Source organism: Thalassophryne amazonica, chromosome 14 (assembly GCF_902500255.1).
Source record: "Thalassophryne amazonica chromosome 14, fThaAma1.1, whole genome shotgun sequence".
Classification (NCBI taxonomy): domain Eukaryota; kingdom Metazoa; phylum Chordata; class Actinopteri; order Batrachoidiformes; family Batrachoididae; genus Thalassophryne; species Thalassophryne amazonica.
In genome coordinates, this window is record NC_047116.1 from 23,806,677 (window position 1) to 23,831,987 (window position 25,311).

Consider the following 25,311-nt stretch of genomic DNA (forward strand, 5'->3'; position numbering starts at 1 on the left):
TTTCCCTGGTGACCGCCTTTCACAGCTGCTCGTTGTGGAAAGAAACGCACACCGCGTCTCTTTGGCTCCTCTTCTCTGCGAAACCTCCAACCAGGACTGGGACTCCTGCCCCAGGATGGCCTGGCTGTTGGAGAAAAAACTCTGTCGCGAGGATAATCATGAGGCGGGTGGTTGGGAGAGCGCCCCACGCGTCTGTCCTCAGACCCTCTGGATTGACATCCGGACTCCCCACAGGCACAGCTACAGCGCCCCCCAGATGAAGAGCGAGGACCACGATCTGTCCTGTTGGCATCTCTGGCTCTCAGTCTCTGATTCTCCCCGTACAACTCCCTCATTTCCATTCTCATTGCACACATGTCCTCATTTAACTTCTCCACGGCCCTCTGAAGGCCATCCGTCACAGACACAGACTGGACAGCTGCACTCTGACCCAGGTAAACACCTGTGCTCGAACTCCCACTGTCTCTCTGTAGTGCCGCCCTGGCATTCTCACAGCGCTCGGCCACAGTCAGAGCCTCATCAACGTCTGTTGCGCCCTGCTCCAGGCACTTAGCTTTCAACGCTGGATCTAGGCCGGCTAAGAAACGCCGAAATTTCTCTTCTCGCCGTGCGTTGCTGCCGTAGTCTGGGAATGCTTCCGCTACCAGACGGCTCACGTCCGCTGCGTACACCTCCAGGCTCTCCCCCGGAACACGCACTCGAGCAGAAAGGCTGTCTCTGAAGCGGTCCAAGAGCTGTCTCTGCCCAAACGCTGACCCGAGCTTATCTTTAACAGCAGAATAATCTCTCTTCACCACGTCAGGAAAACTGTCCCCCAGCAGAAAGGCCGACTTGCAGAGGCGAGTAGGCAGAATGCGCGCCAATTCATCATTACAGTCTCTGCTGACAGATGTCGCCCCGATGGCTACCTCCAGCTGCCGCACCCAGCTGTGAAAGCTCTGGCTCCCATCACCAGCGAAAGGAGCAGGCAGGTCCACTCTAACTTCACCACCAAGTGAGCTCCTGGTGGTCCACGCCGTATAAGGCTTCGACGGGTCCTCGTCCCCAAACCACATGTCGCAGAAGCACTGAGCTCGTTAGCAGGCTAGCTAAACTGAGGCACTAGCTAACAGGGTCAAAACTCAAAATAACTGTTCAGCACGAACGCCAACACATGCAACAACCTGCACAAGCGGCCACCGCTGCCACCAATGTAGCGGCTCCTTTGTGGGCTCTCGACAGTATTAAAAGAAAGAGGGAGACGGGACCACTGTGGACCGTTCGAGCGCCATAACGTGGCTCCTCTTTATTGCGCGTTCTCGTGCGCGTTCCCGTACACACACACCAAAAGCGGGAGCCCCTCGCTCCTCGCCTTCCGCCTACGGCAACACAACAGTGCCAACATTAACCCTGTGCAGCTTCACAGTAAATAAAGTAAATAAATAAAGCAAAGACATCAGAAAGTCTGTTACAATACCAATACCGCAGTGAGAGCCAACCACCAGTCACAAAACCACAAAAGCAGATAAAAGCTTGATGTCCGCTCTAGACTTATTCCTCCAACCTCATGTAGAGGAATTAAAAAAAACTTAAAACTTGGTTGGCTGTCCAAATGCCCCACCCCCCACCCACTGGCTTACAAAACTTCGCTACGTCCCTGCATGTTGCCATGTTGGTTTTATGGATTTTTCAGATCACATTTCTCTATTACAATAGAAAATCTGTTAAATATGTACTTTTATGCTTCAGATACTCTCTTGATTAGTCAAATAAATGATCAAAGAGGCTCTTACTCAGAGATGGTTGGGTAGTAGAGCATGGCCACGCCTTCAATGCACAGCAGCAGAGTCAAACCCCACGTAATCATGTGGTACAGGACAATGGTGCTGATGGGTAAAAAAAAAAAGAAAGTTACAGACACACACACAGAGCAGCTGGCGATTATGTGCTTTCCGCTGCAAATCCATAAAAGCACAACTTTTAATCCATTTAAAACACAAAAAGAGTCATTCTTGGCAGCCTCACAGGACTTGATGCATTAGTTAGTTTCAGACATGGGTGAAGGTGAATCAGTCACCTGATTCCTGCAGATGTTTTTACCACAAGGAAGACATCAACAGCATAACAAAAGGTCCACCAAAAAGAAGCACTGTAAAACAGCTGGATCCACATCTGGAACAAAAATAAGGAACACATGTACCACTACATTTTTGTAATATACACATTAAGATCTGTACAATAAATACTAAATTTGATGCACAATAACATGTTTTCTTGCCCGTAACAACTGCCTGCTTTGTTTATTGCAGGAAAAAAAAGTCCTTTTTATGACTGTTTTTAAGCATAAATCTGGACCAGCTGTTTGTTTGTTTTCTCTCTTACAATTTTTCCAGATTATTTGTCAGTGAAGGTAATTTCTTGCCAGTATGAACCCAACTGGTAACCTCATGCTGAATAATGAACCCAACATGGAAGTGTCAAAAGCCGGAGTTCCTCAAATTGCCACTTGGGGGTGGCTTCATGATAAATTGTCCAATTTTACAGCAGATATAAATATTTTTGCAGTCTGGTACAGAAAAGAGTTTAAACCACTATAGCTATAGTTTTAGCTATTTCAAGCCATAATGTTATGAGTATTTGGGGTGTGGCCAGTTTTGAGCAATAGCTAGGTGTAAATTGCAGTGCAGGTGGCCAACTGCTATCAGGCTGCTAGCACCTTTTTGAGCATTTTAATACAAATATTTGAGGTAACATGGCTTTCTGTGTGGTGAATTGTATTAAGAGACCACTGCGAGTAAGAAGTCGGTGCTCCAGTATTTTTGGTGAATGTAATTTTGGCATTATTTAATTTGAATGTTAGCATCATTAGCACTAATTAGCAGGTAATGTTGGCTACACTGATAGTTTCCACAGTTGTTGAGGTCACAAATCATAGCACACAAGCCAAAGTTATGTTAATTAATCAAGGAAAACAGGTCACCTAGCCTGTTAGCCTTAGCTACCATGCCAGTCTTTCCCACATTCCACCGCTGCAGTGCACCCGTTGTCAGATTGGCCGAGGGCTAGGTGGAATCTGGCACTGCCAAAATGGTGACAACAAAAGCCAACCCACTTGAGCTTCAATCTATGACCGACATCACAGAGAAATTGTTCATTTTGTTTACGGTCTATGAGAACTCCACACGTACTGAGCTGCCAACACAGAAGACTTCTGGCCAGACATCCGTGCTGTTGGGTTCTGTGATGCGGTCAGTGATGTTCGGCAGAACAAGCCAGACAGATGACCTTACGATGATACCTAGAGGTGAACAGCAGCAACAACATGGGCGTGTTTAGAGAGCACACTCTGACAGTTGACACCATAGGTGCCTCTGGAAATTGACAATTGCCCTCAAAATCAAAATTTCTCAACACCACCACTTTCCAACTGATCCAGTCCTATAGCGCCCCCTGCTTCCATAATGCTCATGAGATATATCTGATGCACTGCACTAGAGTCAGCAAAGCAACATCTCCCCCCAGTGTTTTGTAATTATGCCCTTCACTTTGGTATCCTAGCATGATTAAAAATGAATATTTCTTCATCAAATAACAAAATCCAGGAACTACAACAGGGTGAAATGGAGAACTGAGAGGATGACAGCCTCACTCCTGATGGTTATTTGTTGTTAGTCTAACAACTGTCACCTGTTTTGCACTTAAAAAAAAATCATATTTGTTGTAAATTCTGTTGCCCCACCATGAAAAAAGCTCTGAAGCTGCCACTGTTGGACACAATGGGAAGAGGATCTGAACAAAGGAGTCAAAGAGTTTAACGGGGGATGTGCCATAAATGTGGTTTGAATTACATTACGACACACGTGCAAGTCCTTTTATCCATTAAGTGTGTTAATTAACATGAATCCTTTTAATTGTTTGGGATACCTCATGGAAATATGAAATGTCTCCAGGTGTGAAGTTTTAAGTGTCTTTCCATTTCCTACATGGAACTCTCCAACTTCGTGGAGCTCTCCCAGGAATTTTATGTGAAGTATGTTAACACTCTGTTGTGTATTTGTCTTTAAATAGTGTCCGGGGTGCGATTAAACCTCTTCACTCACAGTGATGCACCATTCTCACAGCGAAGTGGACGACTTAATGTGTTTTCCTCTTCACCACATGCAAAAGTGCTGCAAGAAGACTTCCAGTGTCACCTTGGATTTGATGGTGTGCAGCAATCCAAACCCTGACACGCCGCTCCAGTCCTCTAACAGTGTGAACCGGGTCGTTCCTCACCCCACCCAAGAACTCAGTCACAGTCGGCTTTTATGTCACATTCTGAGAGTCTGTGATTGGGGTTTTGCACAATCCATTAAAACGTGAGATAATTAATACGATTAAACTGTTAATTCAGCAAGAACATACAGTGGGGAAAAGAAGAACAGTGAGGCAAATAGGTATTTGATACACTGTCGATTTTGCAAGTTTCCCACCTACAAAGAATAGAGAGGTCTGTCATTTTTAATCATAGCTACACTTCAACTGCGAGAAACAGAATCTTAAAAAAGAAATCCAGAAAATCACATTGTATGATTTTTAAATAATTAATTTGCATTTTTTGCATGAAATAAGTAGATAAACAGACCTTTATATTTGGTACAGAAACCTTTGTTTGCAGTTACAGAGGTCAGACGTTTCCTGTAGTTCTCGACCAAGTTTGCACACTGCAGCAGTGATTTTGGTCCACTCCTCCATACAGATCTTCTCTAGATCTTTCAGGTTTGGAGTTTCAGCTCCCTCCAAAGATTTTCTATTGAGTTCAGGTCTGGAGACTGGCCAGTCCACTCCAGGACCTTGCAATGCTTCTTACAGAGCCCCTCCTTAGTTGCCCTGGCTGTGTGTTTGGGGTCATTGTCATGCTGGAAGACCCAGCCACGACTCATCTTCAATGCTCTTACTGAGGGAAGGAGGTTGTTTGCCAAAAACTCACAATACATGACCCCAATACATGATGGTTTTCTTGGGGTTGTTCTCATCCTGTAAACATGGTAAGTGGAGTTGATTCCAAAAAGCTCTATTTTGGTCTCATCTGACCACATGGATCATCCAGATGGTCACTGGTGATCATCCTTACCCCACTAGGTGAGATCTTGCCTGGAGCCCCAGACCAAGGAAGATTGACAGTTATCTTGTGTTTCTTCCATTTTCTAATAATTGCACCAACAGTTGTTGTCTTCTACCAAGCTGCTTGCCTGTTGTCCTGTACTCCATCCCAGCCTTGTGCAGATCTACAGTTTTGTCCCTGGTGTCCTTAGACAGCTCTTTGGTCTTGGCTATGGTGGACAGGTTGGAGTGTGATTGATTGAGTGTGTGAACAGATGTCTTTTATACAGGTAACAAGTTCAAACAGGTGCAATTAATACAGGTAAAGAGTGCAGAATAAGAGGGCTTCTTAAAGAAAAATTAACAGGTCTGTGTGAGCCAGAATTCTTGCTGTTTGGAAGGTGATCAAATACTTATTTCATGCAATAAAATGCAAATTAATTATTTAGAAATCATACAATGTGATTTTCTCCTTTTTTTAGATTCTGTCTCTCACAGTTGAAGTGTACCTACAATAAAAATTACAGACCTCAACATTCTTTGTAGGTGGGAAAACTTGCAAAATCAACAGTGGATCAAATATTTACTTGCCTCACTGTAATCCTGATTTTAATTTGGATACATCACCTCCATCTTTGTTGGGTATTTTTAGTGTCAAACTTTAATATCTGTTTTTAACACAATTGATGACCTATACTACAAGTGTGTTTATGAAAAAGTCTACATCTTTTTAAATTTCTTAGTAATTCTTGTTTTCTTCTTCTTCTTCTTGCAGCTGCAGCTCTTGTGATGGTGAGAATGCACTCATGAGACTTAACATTCCTGATCTGCAACACATGATTCTGCCTGTGCACTTTGATTTTGTAAGAATCCCCAGTGGCACATTAACTGTGGAAAAGGTGCTGCAGGAAAATTTCTAAATCTGTCAGCCGTCTCAAAGTACAGTCACACAGTTACACATTCACTGCTGCAAGAATTGCCATAATCACCCTATTTCTTGATTTCAAATGAATTTTACTATGTGTGTAGAGGACACACATAGTAAAATTCATTTTAATGAATACAGAAATCAGCTTTTGTCCTGCAGCAGATTATTTCTGATATTTATAAATGTTATTTTGACACATGATATTTAGAATTTGAATGTATGTGAGCTTTTTTTTTTTTTTTTGCATATTAAATAAGAAATTAATCTTTTTGCAGATGAATACAGTGTGAACAGTATGGCAAATTCATCATTGTAGGGTGTCTATATTTTTATTTACACATAGCCTGTTGCTTGGCAACAAATCTTTCTAATTTTCGTATTTTACACAACAACAACTGCTTATCATGTGGAATATTGTGTGATAGTTCTGAGGCCTGTTTCACTGTATATATTAAGCTAAGAAACATGCCATAGAAGAAGCATTTGCCTAAAAGCTGCAATGATTTTTCTACCACTAGATGTCACAATAGCTGCATTTTTCACAACCAAAACAAACCTGCCCTCCTCAGCCACTCCTCCTTTGCTGAGAGCAGAATTAGCAGTTAGAGCCTTTTACAGTTTGAACAGCTGTAAACAGGAAAGAAGAAGGTTGATTGTAGCCTGACCACATTCTTGGTCAGAGGTATTTTTACCCTCTGAGTGTAGGTTTCAAAGCATCTTTGGAAAGTCACTGCTGTCTGCCATCTTGAAGGAAAAAGAAAATCCAATATACAGTATATGTAGTGACTAGTGTACATACTGTCTCTGTATAGTGAGGGGCAAAGGTTTCTCAGGGCAGGACTCACATGTACTAAACGTGCATGCTCCGGGAATCTCATGTACTAAATATGCACTGCAGCCAGACCGGAAATGTAAACAGAGGACAGATAGTGCAGCAAATAACTGAAACAATACTTCACATGGTGACAAAAGCACCAAATTTGGCAGAAGTACACCTTAGATATTACTCTTTTAATAAAGACCGACGAGCCACTTGAATTTTCAGTAAGTCCAAGCATGTTCAGTGATGTAAGGAAGTGTATCCTGAGGCCCATTGGTACCGGTGCGTATTCACGGTTTCCGTACAGTGAAGTGGACGAGAATCTACGTCTTCCCCTGAACGGGACCCCAGTCTAGCGCAGGTTACTCCCCTAGCCAAGGTTGGTACCCATTTACAGCTGGGTTGACTGGAACGATGCAGATGAAATGTCTTAACTAAGGACACAGACAGGTAACGCAAGTGGGAATCAAACCCAGGTTTACATATTGGTAACCTAACCTAAAAAACTAAATATTAACTGCACAACACCTGTAATATGTCATTTAGATTTGAGATAATAGTGAAAATAGTGGCGATCTGTGACTCATAAATGTTATCCCTCCCACCTTACCACTACCCCCAACCCCCCCATGACAAAGAGCAAACTATACGCCCAGCTTACTGTGTGCTCTCTCTTACATTACTGCAAAAGTTACCTTTGGCAATTCCAGATCTGAAACAAAACAAAGACATAAGTAAACAATATCTTATAAAAGCTCCAGAAAATGGGGCGCTATCAGAGGAGATCAGTCAGAATATGGCAGCAGTGTTGAAAAACCAAAGTGATAATGTCAGTGGGTTTACCTACGGTCACATTAGTGATAGGCAACAGCAAGCAGCAAAGGCAAAGCAATATCTTGACATTTATTTTCAATCAAAGTGGGTGTTCTGCAGCCGTAAGAGACAATGGTCGCTCTACCGCCAGCTAGGCGGGGCCAAAATAGACTAGAAATTTACTTTATCCAAATGATGAGCGACGTGACACAACGACTTCCAATACTTTGCTCGAACAAAGTAATCAACGATGGCAGAATACACTCCAAAACAGCTCTATTTCTGTATAAATCAAATATGATGTTCATATCGTGAAAAAAATTAGGGAGAAATAAACACTCCTAAATATAAAAATCCTGTTTTATATATATATATATATATATATATATATATATATATATATATATATATATATATATATATATAGTGAAGAAATTCGGAAATCACAATGTATGATTTTTTAATAATTTATTTGTGTTTGTATTTGACCTGCTACCAACCAGCAAGAATTCTGGCTCACGCAGACCTGTTAGTTCTTCTTTAAGAAGCCCTCTTATTCTGCACTCTTTACCTGTATTAATTGCACCTGTTTGAACTTGTTATCTGTATAAAAGACACCTGTTCACACACTCAATCAATCACACTCCAACCTGTCCACCATAGCCAAGACCAAAGAGCTGTCTAAGGATACCAGGGACAAAACTGTAGACCTGCACAAGGCTGGGATGGACTACAGGACAAGAGGCAAGCAGCTTGGTGAGAAGACAACAACTGTTATGATTATTTATTAGAAATTGGAAGAAACACAAGATGACTGTCAATCTCCCTCGGTCTGGGATTCCATGCACGATCTCACTTTGTGGGGTAAGGATGATTCTGAGAAAGCTCAGAACTACACAGGAGGACATGGTCAATGACCTGAAGAGTGCTGGGACCACAGTCACAAAGATTACATTAGTAACACATGATGCTGGTATGGTTTAAAATCCTGCAGGCCAGCAAGATCCCCCTGCTCAAACCAGCACATGTCCAGGCCCGTTTGAAGTTCACCAGTGACCATCTGGATGATCCAGAGGAGGCATGGGAGAAGGTCATGTGGTCAGATGAGACCAGAATAGAGCTTTTTGGAATCAACTCCACTTACCATGTTTACAGGATGAGAACAACCCCAAGAAAACCATCCCAACCGTGAAGCATGGGGGTGGAAACATCATACTCTGGGGGTGCTCTTCTGCAAAGGGAACAGGACGACTGCACCGTATTGAAGGGAGGATGGATGGGGTCATGTATTGTGAGATTTTGGCAAACAACCTCCTTCACTCAGTAAGAGCATTGAAGATGGGTCATGGCTGGGTCTTCCAGCATGACAATGACCCCAAACACACAGCCAGGGCAACTAGGGAGGGGCTCTGTAAGAAGCATTTCAAGGTCCTGGAGTGGCCTGGCCAGTCTCCAGACCTGAACTCAATAGAAAATCTTTGGAGGGAGCTGAAACTCCAAACCTGAAAGATCTAGAGAAGATCTGTATGGAGGAGTGGACCAAAATCACTGCTGCAGTGTGTGAAAACCTGGTGAAAAACTACAGGAAATGTTTGACCTCTGTAATTGCAAACCAAGGCTACTGTACCAAATATTAACATTGATTTTCACAGGTGTTCAAATACTTATTTGCAGCAGTAACATACAAATAAATTATAAAAAAAAAAATCATACATTGTGATTTCTGGATTTTTTTTTTTTTAGATTATGTCTCTCACAGTGGACATGTACCTAAGATGAAAATTTCAGACCCCTCCATGATTTCTAAGTGGGAGAACTTACTGTTACTTACTTACGGTGTTCAAATACTTATTTTCCTCTGTGTATATATATACACACACACACACACATATATATATGTGTGTATGAATATAAAATTTATGTTAAAACGGGTGGGTGTATTACTTCTGCCTACCCCCTTTCAGCCACATGTAAAATCTTTATGTGTGTGTGTCAAGTTTTGTGTGCTGAATTTGTATGCCAAATTCATTCATTCATATAACACCTCTGAAGTGATTTACGAGACATATCAGGGATACGCTAGCGTGTACGCCCCAGGAACACCTATCAAGTGACAACACCAACTGCTCATTGCCATTTGTAGCCAGTGTGACTGTAGGATTATTGAGGAGCTACTGATATTTATGAGGGGGGCTATTGCTCCATGAGCCCCCACCTTAGAACCTTAGAACCTAAAAGTATTGCAAGACTAATTTTAACAGAAGAGTTTAAGTATGATGTGTCATTGTGGGAAAACTGACTTTTAAAAAATGATTTTCTGACATTTTAGAGAATAAAGTTTTGAATCATCAACAAAGAAACTGTGCTTCTAACAAGTAAATCACATATAATCAGAGTAGTGAGTCAGGTGCAAAAGGGGTTAAAACTCAATATGTATGCGTGTGTAATTGCATCCATCCACAGGTTTGGACGGTTTTGTTGTGTACCTGTGCATCCCAGCATGTCACACACACTGATGATGAAGAGGATCCGTGAGGAGGATGCGGGTTTGGGCAGAGGGTACTGGCCCAGTCTCCTGTAAGTCCTGCGTTTGGGAAGGATCTGGATGAAGGCGCAGACCAGACTGAAGGCGGCACTGCTGGCGCTCAGAATCCCGAACAGAACCGGCTGGAAACTCACCACGAAGTCTGTGGCCGCGTCCCGGTTCGGACAGCAGAACGTCTCCAGGCGAGGAGAAGCCATGAGCCAGTGTACCGAGAGAAAGAGAAGAAAGGAAGAAGAAAAAGAAGAAGAAGGGGAATGACTGCTGTGACCAAACTCTCTGACAAATCACGGGGCAGAACCATCATGTGCTTCCATTTAATCCCTCAAGTCCGAGATAAGAACTGACACACACACACACACACACACACACACACACACACACACACACACACACACACACACACACACACACACACACACACACACACACACACACACACACACACACACAAATAAACAAAGAGCCATTGTTCGACAGAAGGATGACGGTTTTTCATGTGAAATGTTCAAACAAATAATGTTGCCAGGCCCCACAGAGGCACAAAGAAAACGAGAATGGCGCACTGGATGCAGAGACGTTGAATAAATCTGCCCCCCTGCTGTCTGAAGGTGCGGTGCAGGTGGTGAAGGATGACCTCCGTCTGCACCTCTGCTTGTCTGCACTCTTCTTTCTACCCATCATGCTCAGCACACCCTCCTTCATCCATTGGATCCGCAACCTGAGGTACAGTATTAAACCTCTGTGGGTCCATCCTGCCAAATTGTCATTAAGCAAGGGACTGAAAACTGCAGGTGATGGATGACCCTGACCAGTATGAAAGACTTTGGGGATCAACAATTTTTCTGCGACAACCAGTGTGCAGTTGCTTTTGATTAAACTTGGAGATGTGTGTCACCTGGGTGACTTAGAATCTTCACTCACATCAGTCAGTGTGGTTGAACAGCTTACTCTGTGGACGTCCGCTTTAATCTGGGCTCTGATTCTGCGTAGGTACTCCACCCAGCTGGATCCTGATCTGTGCTGACCACACAAGGTGCCTCTCATCTTGGTATACGTGCTGCTCATTAACTGCAACACTGAAAAACTCAGCCACAGGTACAAGTAGGTGGAGCTCGCCCACATGTCAGTGTCAGATATGATGAGGTCCTCTCTATCTTATTATATCCAGTCACCTGTTTTTTGTTCCTTTTTCAGTAAGCCTCTGCCTGTGGCTTCTTGCCTCCCGTTGCCGTTGGCCGTGGCTGTGGTGAGCTTCTCTCCGCTCCACCTCTACAGAATCACCTCCTTCCTGTTGGCAGCGTTCGTCCCTCTGGCCGTGTGCTGTCTGCTCTGATGGCATTTGGCTGTTTTCACATTCCAGCTCCACCACAGCAAATCTGGTGTAAGTTACAAGCTGACTTACTGACCTGTGTAAGTCTCACCGGGCGACACGTTCATCATACGTTCATCATCTTTCCGTCGTGGAGCAGAGCCTTAGACAGGCCTCGTTTGGAAAACTGCCCGCTTAGTGTTGGCACTAAAAGCTCGGTGGCAGTTCCACTGTGCTTTGAGATCACGGCTTTGGATGGTTTGGTGCGACTGTTGCTCTGTTGTTTTGACGTTAAACCAACTTTGCCTTACTCTGTGTAGCTGTAGCTCTGCCTTCGGGGAGCAAGTCGTGACCTTCTAAGTTTGAAACAGGCTGTTGATGTTGGAGTGTGTGTTAGACTTTGGTGCCTGTAGTGTTACTCTGTCATCACTCTCACACTGTAGATCACGCTGCCTGTGGCTTAGCCACACTTTATAGATGAGTGGAGTAAACTAGAGGTGGGTGGATCGATCCTAATATCGATACCAACGCTGGTATTGATATTGAACGATCCTCGTGTAAAAAGATCGATATTCAGGTTTTTTTTCTCTCTCGCACACACCGATTGCTGCACATGCAGATTCATCAAAGTCTGCTCTCTGTCTGTAAAAGCAGTGCAACACAGAGCAGCGCACCCTTTTATTGTGGTTTGCCAGCCCTCTACCTCAGGAGATTTTGTTTTAAGTTGTGTTGAGTGATATTTTTTTTAAACAAAAATGTTGATTGTAATAATAAGGTATTTTGTTGTCATGTACAATGTTTGGTGTAATTCTATCCTAGGTCTTTTGGATCCTTTGGATCTATGAAGCTTAAATATGAAAAAGTATCGGTATCAGTATCGATATCGGCGATACCGGGCCTGTATTTACTTGGTATCGGATCATACCAGAATTCCCGATATTGCCCACCTCTAGAAAAAACCTTACTGGCTGTCATAACACTGCCACATTACCAGGTGGCAGTATTTATTGCTTTAAAAATACTGCATCATGTCATATTCACTTTGGATAAATCACAACTAACATACAGATGATAAAGTGAAGTTTTACATTATCAGATGTGGACGTTTTTGGACAAGCGTTCGTCCTTGTGAAGGTGACACCTGTAGTGATATCAATGCATGGATATGCCCCGCCCTGCCAGAGGCCAAAATGGAGACGAGGGAGGAGTTAGTCCAACCCAATTAGCTTGTGTCAACAATAACTTGAAAACACTGAATGTATGAGAACAAACTCCACTGCATCAAGTGAACTTTGATGGACAAGATCAATCAAAAGACCAACTTTATTTTGCCTATATAATATCCTGTAGACATGCTGCCACCTGCTGGATGATTAGTGGATGCAAAAATAAAATAAACCTTTTTTAAGTTCTTTTCCATCTAATGCGCAGCCTCAACTTTTATCTAAATTCTGGGTCTTTTAGTGAAGCTTAGGGCTAGTGGCTGGCAATCACCTTAGTATTTCTTCTGTTTTTCTTGTTGCTTAATGCTGACAAATTATACTGTATTTGTTGTCTTTCTGATGTCTGATTCTGTTTTTCTCTCTGTTTGAGGTGCAGCTCCATCCAGAGATGGTGTGGTGTCTGTTTCTGTGACCCTCCTGTCCTGTGCACCAGCAACATTTCCTGTATGTTCGTTTTGTGAATTGTTTTGTAATTTGTGTCTGTATCATGGCCCAAGCAGAGGGTCACCCCTTTGAGTCTGGTCTGCTTGAGGTTTCTTCCTCAGAGGGAGTTTTTCCTTACCACTGTTGCTCTGGGGGTTAGTAAGGTTAGACCTTACTTGTGTGAAGCACCTTGAGGCATCTTTGTTGTGATTTGGTGCCATACAAATGAAAAAAAAATTAAATGAATGCAGATGCTCAAAGCACTTTACAGTGATGCCTCTCATTCACCAACTTACACACATGCAAATTTTCTCTATAAATGCTTATAAGATGATGTGTGTTTCAAATAATTTCTGTCTGAACAAACAGAATAATTTGCCCAGTTGAACCCACTTGGGTCATAGTACAGGAGGTAACTGGAAGAGTTCAAATCTGGTTACAAGCACCAAAATTTGACTGTGTATACCTTTTGGTACATATTGTAGAAAAATAACATTAGCCATTTGAATTTTCAATAGAGGGCCAAGTAGGGGTCAACTGAAGAATTGCACAGGGTCAAAATTAAAAAAATATTCCAATCATATTGAAAGCTATACCACATTATGTGTCTGATGATAATGATTCCAAAAAGGTGTAAAAACAGCAAGAATGGTGACAAAGGTCAGTTTCAGTTTGTACAGGGGTCAAAAGTTAAAGTTGCTCCAGTTTTGGTAAAACGTGATGCAAATTATTGGTTGAACTAATAGGATTAACAAATGGAATAGTTCTAACTGTGTTGAATGTTTGGTCTCCAAAGTAAAAGTCAAACAAGGTCGACGTCCATTGGATTCTATGACATGTGACATGTGTTACCCCGTAACATGATAACTAAGCATGACACATGGTGCAAACTATTCCTTGTTCAAATCCTGGCTAACTAAAGCTAACGTTTTGGTTAGCTGTGTCCACCACTGCTTATGGGTGATTCTTAGACTACGGGCACTTATTATGAAACTGCTGGCTAAGGCTAAGCGTAAATTTGGTAAGATTGTAATTCACGTCGGCAGTAATGACACCCGGTTACGCCAATCGGAGGTCACTAAAATTAACATTAAATCGGTGTGTAACTTTGCAAAAACAATGTCGGACTCTGTAGTTTTCTCTGGACCCCTCCCCAATCGGACCGGGAGTGACATGTTTAGCCGCATGTTCTCCTTGAATTGCTGGCTGTCTGAGTGGTGTCCACAAAAATGAGGTGGGCTTCATAGATAATTGGCAAAGCTTCTGGGGAAAACCTGGTCTTGTTAGGAGAGACGGCATCCATCCCACTTTGGATGGAGCAGCTCTCATTTCTAGAAATCTGGCCAATTTTCTTAAATCCTCCAAACCATGACTATCCAGGGTTGGGACCAGGAAGCAGAGTTGTAGTCTTACACACCTCTCTGCAGCTTCTCTCCCCCTGCCATCCCCTCATTACCCCATCCCCGTAGAGACGGTGCCTGCTCCCAGACCACCAATAACCAGCAAAAATCTATTTAAGCATAAAAATTCAAAAAGAAAAAATAATATAGCACCTTCAACTGCACCCAGACTAAAACAGTTAAATGTGGTCTATTAAACATTAGGTCTCTCTCTTCTAAGTCCCTGTTGGTAAATGATATAATAATTGATCAACATATTGATTTATTCTGCCTAACAGAAACCTGGTTACAGCAGGATGAATATGTTAGTTTAAATGAGTCAACACCCCCGAGTCACACTAACTGTCAGAACGCTCGTAGCACGGGCCAGGGCGGAGGATTAGCAGCAATCTTCCATTCCAGCTTATTAATTAATCCAAAACCCAGACAGAGCTTTAATTCATTTGAAAGCTTGTCTCTTAGTCTTGTCCATCCAAATTGGAAGTCCCAAAAACCAGTTTTATTTGTTATTATCTATCGTCCACCTGGTCGTTACTGTGAGTTTCTCTGTGAATTTTCAGACCTTTTGTCTGACTTAGTGCTTAGCTCAGATAAGATAATTATAGTGGGCGATTTTAACATCCACACAGATGCTGAGAATGACAGCCTCAACACCTGCATTTAATCTATATTAGACTCTATCGGCTTTGCTCAAAAAGTAAATGAGTCCACCCACCACTTTAATCATATCTTAGATCTTGTTCTGACTTATGGTATGGAAATAGAAGACTTAACAGTATTCCCTGAAAACTCCCTTCTGTCTGATCATTTCTTAATAACATTTACATTTACTCTGATGGACTACCCAGCAGTGGGGAATAAGTTTCATTACACTAGAAGTCTTTCAGAAAGCGCTGTAACTAGGTTTAAGGATATGATTCCTTCTTTATGTTCTCTAATGCCATATACCAACACAGTGCAGAGTAGCTACCTAAAACTCTGTAAGGGAGATAGAGTATCTCGTCAATAGTTTTACATCCTCATTGAAGACAACTTTGGATGCTGTAGCTCCTCTGAAAAAGAGAGCTTTAAATCAGAAGTGTCTGACTCCGTGGTATAACTCACAAACTCGTAGCTTAAAGCAGATAACCCGTAGGTTGGAGAGGAAATGGCGTCTCACTAATTTAGAGATCTTCACTTAGCCTGGAAAAAAGAGTCTGTTGCTCTATAAAAAAGCCCTCCGTAAAGCTAGGACATCTTTCTACTCATCACTAATTGAAGAAAATAAGAACAACCCCAGGTTTCTTTTCAGCACTGTAGCCAGGCTGACAAAGAGTCAGAGCTCTATTGAGCTGAGTATTCCATTAACTTTAACTAGTAATGACTTCATGACTTTCTTTGCTAACAAAATTTTAACTATTAGAGAAAAAATTACTCATAACCATCCCAAAGACGCTATCGTTATCTTTGCCTGCTTTCAGTGATGCCGGTTATTTGGTTAGACTCTTTCTCTCCGATTGTTCTGTCTGAGTTATTCTCATTAGTTACTTCATCCAAACCATCAACATGTTTATTAGACCCCATTCCTACCAGGCTGCTCAAGGAAGCCCTACCATTATTTATGCTTCGATCTTAAATATGATCAATCTATCTTTGTTAGTTGGCTATGTACCACAGGCTTTTAAGGTGGCAGTAATTAAACCATTACTTAAAAAGCCATCACTTGACCCAGCTATCTTAGCTAATTATAGGCCAATCTCCAACCTTCCTTTTCTCTCAAAAATTCTTGAAAGGGTAGTTGTAAAACAGCTAACTGATCATCTGCAGAGGAATGGTCTATTTGAAGAGTTTCAGTCAGGTTTTAGAATTCATCATAGTACAGAAACAGCATTAGTGAAGGTTACAAATGATCTTCTTATGGCCTCGGACAGTGGACTCATCTCGTGCTTGTTCTGTTAGACCTCAGTGCTGCTTTTGATACTGTTGACCATAAATTTTTATTGCAGAGATATTAGAGCATGCCATAGGTATTAAAGGCACTGCGCTGCGGTGGTTTGAATCATATTTGTCTAATAGATTACAATTTGTTCATGTAAATGGGGAATCTTCTTCACAGACTAAAGTTAATATGGAGTTTCCACAAGGTTCTGTGCTAGGACCAATTTTATTCACTTTATACATGCTTCCCTTAGGCAGTATTATTAGACGGTATTGCTTAACTTTTCATTGTTACGCAGATGATACCCAGCTTTATCTATCCATGCAGCCAGAGGACACACACCAATTAGCTAAACTGCAGGATTGTCTTACAGACATAAAGACATGGATGACCTCTAATTTCCTGCTTTTAAACTCAGATAAAACTGAAGTTATTGTACTTGGCCCCACAAATCTTAGAAACATGGTGTCTAACCAGATCCTTACTCTGGATGGCATTACCCTGACCTCTAGTAATACTGTGAGAAATCTGGAGTCATTTTTGATCAGGATATGTCATTCAAAGCGCATATTAAACAAATATGTAGGACTGCTTTTTTGCATTTACGCAATATCTCTACAATCAGAAAGGTCTTGTCTCAGAGTGATGCTGAAAAACTAATTCATGCATTATTTCCTCTAGGCTGGACTATTGTAATTCATTATTATCAGGTTGTCCTAAAAGTTCCCTAAAAAGCCTTCAGTTAATTCAAATGCTGCAGCTAGAGTACTGACGGGGACTAGAAGGAGAGAGCATATCTCACCCATATTGGCCTCTCTTCATTGGCTTCCTGTTAATTCTAGAATAGAATTTAAACTTCTTCTTCTTACTTATAAGGTTTTGAATAATCAGGTCCCATCTTATCTTAGGGACCTCGTAGTACCATATCACCCCACAATAGAGCGCTTCGCTCTCAGACTGCAGGCTTACTTGTAGTTCCTAGGGTTTGTAAGAGTAGAATGGGAGGCAGAGCCTTCAGCTTTCAGGCTCCTCTCCTGTGGAACCCAGCTCCCAATTCAGATCAGGGAGACAGACACCCTCTCTACTTTTAAGATTAGGCTTAAAACTTTCCTTTTTGCTAAAGCTTATAGTTAGGGCTGGATCAGGTGACCCTGAACCATCCCTTAGTTATGCTGCTATAGACGTAGACTGCTGGGGGGTTCCCATGATGCACTGTTTCTTTCTCTTTTTGCTCTGTATGCACCACTCTGCATTTTAATCATTAGTGATTGATCTCTGCTCCCCTCCACAGCATGTCTTTTTCCTGGTTCTCTCCCTCAGCCCCAACCAGTCCCAGCAGAAGACTGCCCTCCCTGAGCCTGGTTCTGCTGGAGGTTTTCTTCCTGTTAAAAGGGAGTTTTTTCCTTCCCACTGTAGCCAAGTGCTGCTCACAGGGGGTCGTTTTGACCGTTGGGGTTTTACATAATTATGTATGGCCTTGCCTTACAATATTAAAGCGCCTTGGGGCAACTGTTTGTTGTGATTTGGCGCTATATAAAAAAATTGATTGATTGATTGATTATGTCCTTTGATCATATTGTATGAAAAACTGAAAAAAGGGGAAATTTCACACTTTTATAGTTATATTTACAATGAAAGTGTGTTAAGAAATTTGTTCTAGTAGTCTATGATGACTTTTTCACCTATTTTCAGCATCATTATATGCAAATATTGTTTTGTGCTTGTCCCACACCCAGACTTTTGATCTTCAATGATAAAAATGAATGTAAGTTAACGTTTTTCTAATGTTTTAAATATCTCTGAATAAATATCAGTAAAATAATCAAAACATAATTGGGGTATTCAATGTCATACAACTGTTGTGATTTTTTTAAACAAAATGTAGTTGTCCCACACTATTGCCGTAATTTCCACCACAACACTGTAATGTCCATTTAAACAGTTTGTATGAAAGATTGTTTGGGTAGTTTCTATGGAGATAAACAGTGACATCAGAGCACATGTATATAGCGCCAAATCACAACAAACAGCTGCCCCAAGGTGCTTTATATTGTAAGGCAATGGTGTGGTGGAAATGACATTTACAAGGCCAATAGTGCCCGTAGTTAAAGAATTACCCTTATACACCGTAAATATGGTGAACACTTTTAAGTGTCACAACATTTGAGGCTGATGCAGATGGTTTTAAAGCCTGTTTTTTCCTCATCTACTTGAAGACTGTTTTTTCTCACAATGTGCAGTAGTGTGTCAGGCTGTCTTTTTCTTTTGTATTTACTGGGTTTACAACTTCACCAGTCCATTGGTGCGCGTTTGCTGTCATTCCTTAGCCATGTCTTTTCTTTTTGTCTTTGCTTAATGTTCAAGGAAATGTTCAACGAAAACATGTTAAGTGACACTTGTATGTTGATGACATCACATTTTATACAGCAGCTATTAAGTTTGACAACAACAAAACAAAAAAAGTCTGCTTTTGGCTTCTCTATCCAAGTGTGTTTTTTTTTTATTTATTATTATTATAACTATGAAAATGCTTTTTCTTTTGGTTCCTTTTCTCTCCTGCCAGCAAAGTTGCTGCTGTGCCTTTCTAGGTTTCTTTTATTTTTTTCCGGTACGTGAGCGGCTCGTGTGTTCTGTTTCGTAATCGCCTCCAGACTGGCCTGACTGATGTTTTCTATTTATTAATGTGACTGTAAACTTGTGTGATGATGTTAGTACCTGATATTCTGATATATGAAGAGTTCATGTGCTCAGAGAAAATGGTCAGATTTGACTGACGGCACCGTGAACTAGATCTGCTAACCAACAGAAAACACATGTAACAACACATCCTGTACGTGGTGGAACCAACTCTTTTTATTATCATTCTTTTATCGTTGTTGTTGTTATTATTATTAAAATGAATTTTGTGTGTTTTATATTATCTAAACTCAAAGTGTGTAGCATACTGGCATGTCCCCGGAAATTCTGTCCACCTCTCTTAAATTATACAAATGTCAAGGTTGGCTGAAAATGTGCCAAATGAGTCAAATTCACAGTTTCATATTCAGATCTTGAACATGGACCTTTTTAACCTTACAAAGCAAAGACTGTCCGTATCCCATGTGTCTTAGTATTTCAGACATTACTTTCATCATTTTAAATAATCCACTCACTAGCCACTTTATTAGGTACACCTGTTCAATTGCATGTTAACACAAACAGCTAATCAGAAAATCACATGGCAGCAACTCAGTGGATTTAGGCCTCTAGACTTGGTGAATGAAGACAAGTTGCTGAAGTTCAAACCGAGCATCAGAATGGGGAAGAAAGGATTTAAGTGACTTTGAACGTGGTGTGGTTGTTGGTGTCAGATGGGCTGGTCTGAGTGTTTCACAAAGTGCTGATCTACTGGGATTTTAAAACACAACCATCTCAGAGAATGAAAAAGTCGGAAAAAGAGAAACTATCCAGTGAGCGGCAGTTGTGTGGACTAACATGCCTTGTTGATGTCAGAGGTCAGAGGTGAACGGGCAGACTGGTGGAATGGGCGACTGTGTGATGCCATCATGTCGATATGGACCAACATCTCTGAGGAATGTTTCTAACACCTTGTTGAATCTATGCCATGAAGAATTAAGGCAGTTCTGAAGGCAAAACAGGGTCCAACTGGATATTAGCAAGGTGTACCTAATAAAGTGGCCAGTGAGTGGACTTACTGTATGGTGGTAGAAAAAAAAAAATACCAGTTCTATTAACAGAAGCATTTTTTTTTTGTCTAGGAAACCAATTTAATTGACAAACTCAAGCACAGACGGTCAGCTTGTGTCTGACCTGGTTTCTTTACCGTGTCAAAGGTCACAGGCACAGTTAGTTGGATCCATAATCATTTGGATTGACACCATATTTGTAATTTTGCGTCTTTGTGCCACCACAGTGGAACCGAGATGAAGCAATCATGAGGTGATTGAAGTGTCGACTTTTAAGAACAATATCACATTAACCATTTAGGAATTAAAGACATTTTTATACCCAGTTCCTCCATTTTCAGAGGTCAAAGCGCATTGGACAGACTTACATTATAAGGATTGCTGTTAATACTTTGAGTAAAATTCATTGCAGTCAAAAACTACTTGAAATTTGGAACCCATGCTGATTTTTATTTTATTTTTCTCCTCCCTTGAGATGCTTTGCCGGGCCTTTACTGCAGCCTCCTTCAGTGGCTCTTTGTTTGTGGGTCTTTCTGCCTTTAGTTTTGTCTTCAGTGAGTGAAACACACAAGGTCTTCTTGAGGTCAGGTGACTGACTTGGCCAATGGAGAATATTGGATTTCTTTGCTTTTAAGAAGCCCTTCGGCTGCTTTTGCAGTACATTTTGGGTCGTTATCCTTCGGAGCCCCTGGTGACCCGGTTCCACTGGCAGCCACCCTGTACGTGACCAGCACTGTCTCCACCACCATACTGTAGTTCCCAGCCTTGGCCCTCAGCGACCCCCTACTGTATCTTTGTTAAACATCTTGTTTTGTTTTGAATACTTTATGGTGACGTATAGAGTTACATTTACAAAAATTGTCACAGTCTAAATACTTATGGGCAGGACCGTAGCTGTCTGTGACAGTTTTTTTTTTTTTATTATCTAATTTTTTGAAGACAACATTACAGAGCCCACAGGTCATTGACACCGTGGATTGTTTCTAGTAGAGCCTGATTGATATAGATTTTTTTTGGGGGGGGGGGGATACAGATATTGGGGAGTAAAAATTTACGATACTGATATATCTGCTGGTACATGCATAAAATAATGCAATGATGTCTAACATTTCATTATCAAACCCTTATGATAAAGAACTGTAATTGAGGCTTAATTTTTTACAGTTTAACCCCTTAATGCCTGAATTTATATAGCTGTATATAAAAAAATGTTTTCTGTGTGTTTTTGCCTTTAAGTAGATGGTAAATAATGTTGAGATTATTAATTACACTTTTGCACAAAAAATAAATAGTGATTTTGGTATTTTGAAACTCGCTGAAGCAGGTTGTTTTTGTGATAGTTTATCTGACAAGTAATGAAGACGTCAGTGTCTCTAATTAAATGGAAGACGACATCAAAACAAGTGTTACTGCTGTCTAAATGCTTTACAGTTTATTTTTTTTAATTTTCTTTCTGCCTCTAGTGACTTGTGACCTCACTGGTTCTTGTTGTGTAGAGCTATTTAGTCCAGTGTGTGTTGTGTGACTGTAAAGGCATTTAAGAAATTGAAGTGTTTGATTTTATTAAATTAGTTTTTTTTTTAAGGGGGGGTGATGTTTTGTTGTTTTTGGATATTTCAGACTCAGGTTTAAGTACCGCTGTGTAAAAAGGGACTGCTTTTGTTTTGATGTTTCTACATTTTTATCTGACGTCCTTGTAAATGTGCAGTTTTGGCACCACTGTTCTTGGGACTTGTGCGGCTTTCATTGTTTTAAAAATGGTCATGTGTGTAAAAGTCTGCAACACAATAAGAAACAAGTTGTACAGCACGTACACAGACACTAAGACACATGATCAGAATCCACTTTCAAAGACTAACACAGAATTGGAAAACTGCTGGAACACACTTTTTCTGTAATCTACATTTGAGGACATTTGTTCAAATGTCAGTCTGGTGTCTATCTGTCCATCAGCCACATTAATCACACATTAATCACTTACAGATTAGAACAAAATTATTAGGCCCCTATGAAATTTAATGTTTCCTTCAAAAATTTTCCCAAGTACTTTTTAAACAGCAAGAAATTTTTTGACACATTTCTAAACATCCTAATTTTATTTTAGATGTTTATATTATTTTACTTTGCACACAGAAAAAAAAAAATTAACAAAATGTGTGTGTATGTGTGTGTAACTCTACATACAGTTGCATGTTAAAATTTGGGCCAAAATTTTCCTTTATAAATCATTAGTTGTTCGGATCAGAAATGAAGTTTATAGTATTTACAGAAAGTGTGCAATAATTATTTAAACAAAATTAGGCAGGTGCATAAATTTCTGCACCCCAACAGAAAAAAATACATCAATATTTAGTAGATCCTCCTTTTGCAGAAATAACAGCCTCTAAACGCTTCCTATAGCTTCCAGTGAGAGTCTGGATTCTGGTTGAAGGTACAACCCCAATTCCAATGAAGTTGGGACGTTGTGTAAAATGTAAATTAAAAACAGAATACAATGATTTGAAAATCCTTTTCAACCTATATTCAATTGAATACACCACAAAGACAAGATATATAATGTTCAAACTAATAAACTTTATTGTTTTTGTGCAAATATTTGCTCATTTGAAATGGATGCCTGCAACATGTTTCAAAAAAGCTATAAATTGGGAATTTATCCCGGAGAGACAGACATAGCCCTTTATGTATGTGTGTATATATATATATATATATATATATATATATATATATATATATATATATATATATATATATATATATACGAGGTCTGTCAATAAAGTAACGGTCCTTTTTATTTTTTTCAAAAACTATATGGATTTCATTCATATGTTTTTACGTCAGACATGCTTGAACCCTCGTGCGCATGCGTGAGTTTTTCCACGCCTGTCGGTAACGTCATTCGCCTGTGAGCACTCCTTGTGGGAGGAGTCATCCAGCCCCTCGTCGGAATTCCTTTGTCTGAGAAGTTGCTGAGAGACTGGCGCGTTGTTTGATCAAATTTTTTTCTAAACCTGTGAGACACATCGAAGTGGACACGGTTCGAAAAATTAAGCTGGTTTTCAGTGAAAATTTTAACGGCTGATGAGAGATTTTGAGGTGATTCTGTCGCTTTAAGGACTTCCCACGGTGCGAGACGTCGTGCAGCGCTCTCAGGCAGCGTCATCAGCCTGTTCAAGCTGAAAACCTCCACATTTCAGGCTCTATTGATCCAGGACGTCGTGAGAGAACAGAGAAGTTTCAGAAGAAGTCGGTTTCAGCATTTTATCCGGATATTCCACTGTTAAAGGAGATTTTTTTAATGAAAGACGTGCGGACGGGTCCGCGCGTCGGGATGCAGCCGCCGTGACGCTCCGCCACAGGAAAAACACCTCTGTTGAAAGCCTTAAGGACAAGTTGGAACATGTCCTGCCTGTTAAACAATTTCTCATATACTCACTCCACTGAAAGCCATCAAAAGCCGCCTGGATTTTACAAATGGTTATCAACACGGAGGTGTTTTTCCTGTGCCGCCGCACAGCGTCGGCTGCGTCCCGACGCGCGGACCCGTCCGCACGTCTTTCATTAAAAAAAATCTCCTTTAACAGTGGAATATCCGGATAAAATGCTGAAACCGACTTCTTCTGAAACTTCTCTGTTCTCTCACGACGTCCTGGATCAATAGAGCCTGAAATGTGGAGGTTTTCAGCTTGAAACAGGCTGATGACGCCGCCTGAGAGCGCTGCACGACGTCTCGCACCGTGAAAAGTCCTTAAAGCGACAGAATCACCTCAAAATCTCTCATCAGCCGTTAAAATTTTCACTGAAAACCAGCTGAATTTTTCGAACCGTGTCCACTTCGATGTGTCTCACAGGTTTAGAAAAAATTTTGATCAAACAAAGCGCCAGTCTCTCAGCAACTTCTCAGACAAAGGAATTCCGACAAGGGGCTGGACGACTCCTCCCACAAGGAGTGCTCACAGGCGAATGACGTCACCGACAGGCGTGGAAAAACTCACGCATGCGCACGAGGGTTCAAGCATGTCTGACGTAAAAACATATGAATGAAATCCATATAGTTTTTGAAAAAAATAAAAAGGACCGTTACTTTATTGACAGCCCTCGTATATATATATATATATATATATATATATATATATATATATATATATATATATATATATATATATATATATATATATATATATATATACAGTGAGGAAAATAGTATTTGAACACCCTGCAATTTTGCAAGTTCTCCCTCTTAGAAATCATGGAGGGGTCTGAAAATTTCATCTTAGGTGCATGTCCACTGTGAGAGACATAATCTAAAAAAAAAATAAAAAAAAATAAAAATCTGGAAATCACAATGTATGATTTTTTTTTTAATAATGTATTTGTATGTTGCTGCTGCAAATAAGTATTTGAACACCTGTGAAAATCAATGTTAATATTTGGTACTGTAGCCTTTGTTTGCAATTACAGAGGTCAAACGTTTCCTGTAGTTTTTTTTACCAGGTTTTCACACACTGCAGCAGGGATTTTGGTCCACTCCTCCATACAGATCTTCTCTAGATCTTTCAGGTTTGGAGTTTCAGCTCCCTCCAAAGATTTTCTATTGAGTTCAGGTCTGGAGACTGGCCAGGACACTCCAGGACCTTGAAATGCTTCTTACAGAGCCCCTCCCTAGTTGTCCTGGCTGTGTGTTTGGGGTCATTGTCATGCTGGAAGACCCAGCCATGACCCATCTTCAATGCTCTTACTGAGGGAAGGAGGTTGTTTGCCAAAATCTCACAATGCATGACCCCATCCATCCTCCCTTCAATACGGTGCAGTCGTCCTGTCCCCTTTGCAGAAGAGCACCCCCAGAGTATGATGTTTCCACCCCCATGCTTCACGGTTGGGATGGTTTTCTTGGGGTTGTTCTCATCCTCTAAACATGGTAAGTGGAGTTGATTCCAAAAAGTTCTATTCTGGTCTCATCTGACCACATGACCTTCTCCCATGCCTCCTCTGGATCATCCAGATGGCCACTGGTGAACTTCAAACGGGCCTGGACATGTGCTGGCTTGAGCAGGGGGACCTTGCTGCCCTGCAGGATTTTAAACCATGACAGCATCATGTGTTACTAATGTAATCTTTGTGACTGTGGTCCCAGCTCTCTTCAGGTCATTGACCAGGTCCTCCTGTGTAGTTCTGAGCTTTCTCA

The 25,311-nt window shown here is 41.1% G+C and overlaps 1 protein-coding gene across 1 annotated transcript in view; it reads right to left on the reverse strand.

Moving 5' to 3' along the window:
- Window positions 1-10,497, reverse strand: part of gpr143 (G protein-coupled receptor 143) — a 29,001-nt gene extending 18,504 nt beyond the window's left edge. The window contains exons 1-4 of the mRNA XM_034186147.1: window positions 10,109-10,497; window positions 3,168-3,277; window positions 2,057-2,151; window positions 1,773-1,865 (exon numbers count right to left, since the gene is read on the reverse strand). Coding sequence (XP_034042038.1) covers window positions 1,773-1,865; window positions 2,057-2,151; window positions 3,168-3,277; window positions 10,109-10,364 — 554 coding nt within the window. The 5' untranslated portion in view covers window positions 10,365-10,497. The remainder of the gene's footprint in view (window positions 1-1,772; window positions 1,866-2,056; window positions 2,152-3,167; window positions 3,278-10,108) is intronic.
- Window positions 10,498-25,311: the final 14,814 nt, after the last annotated feature.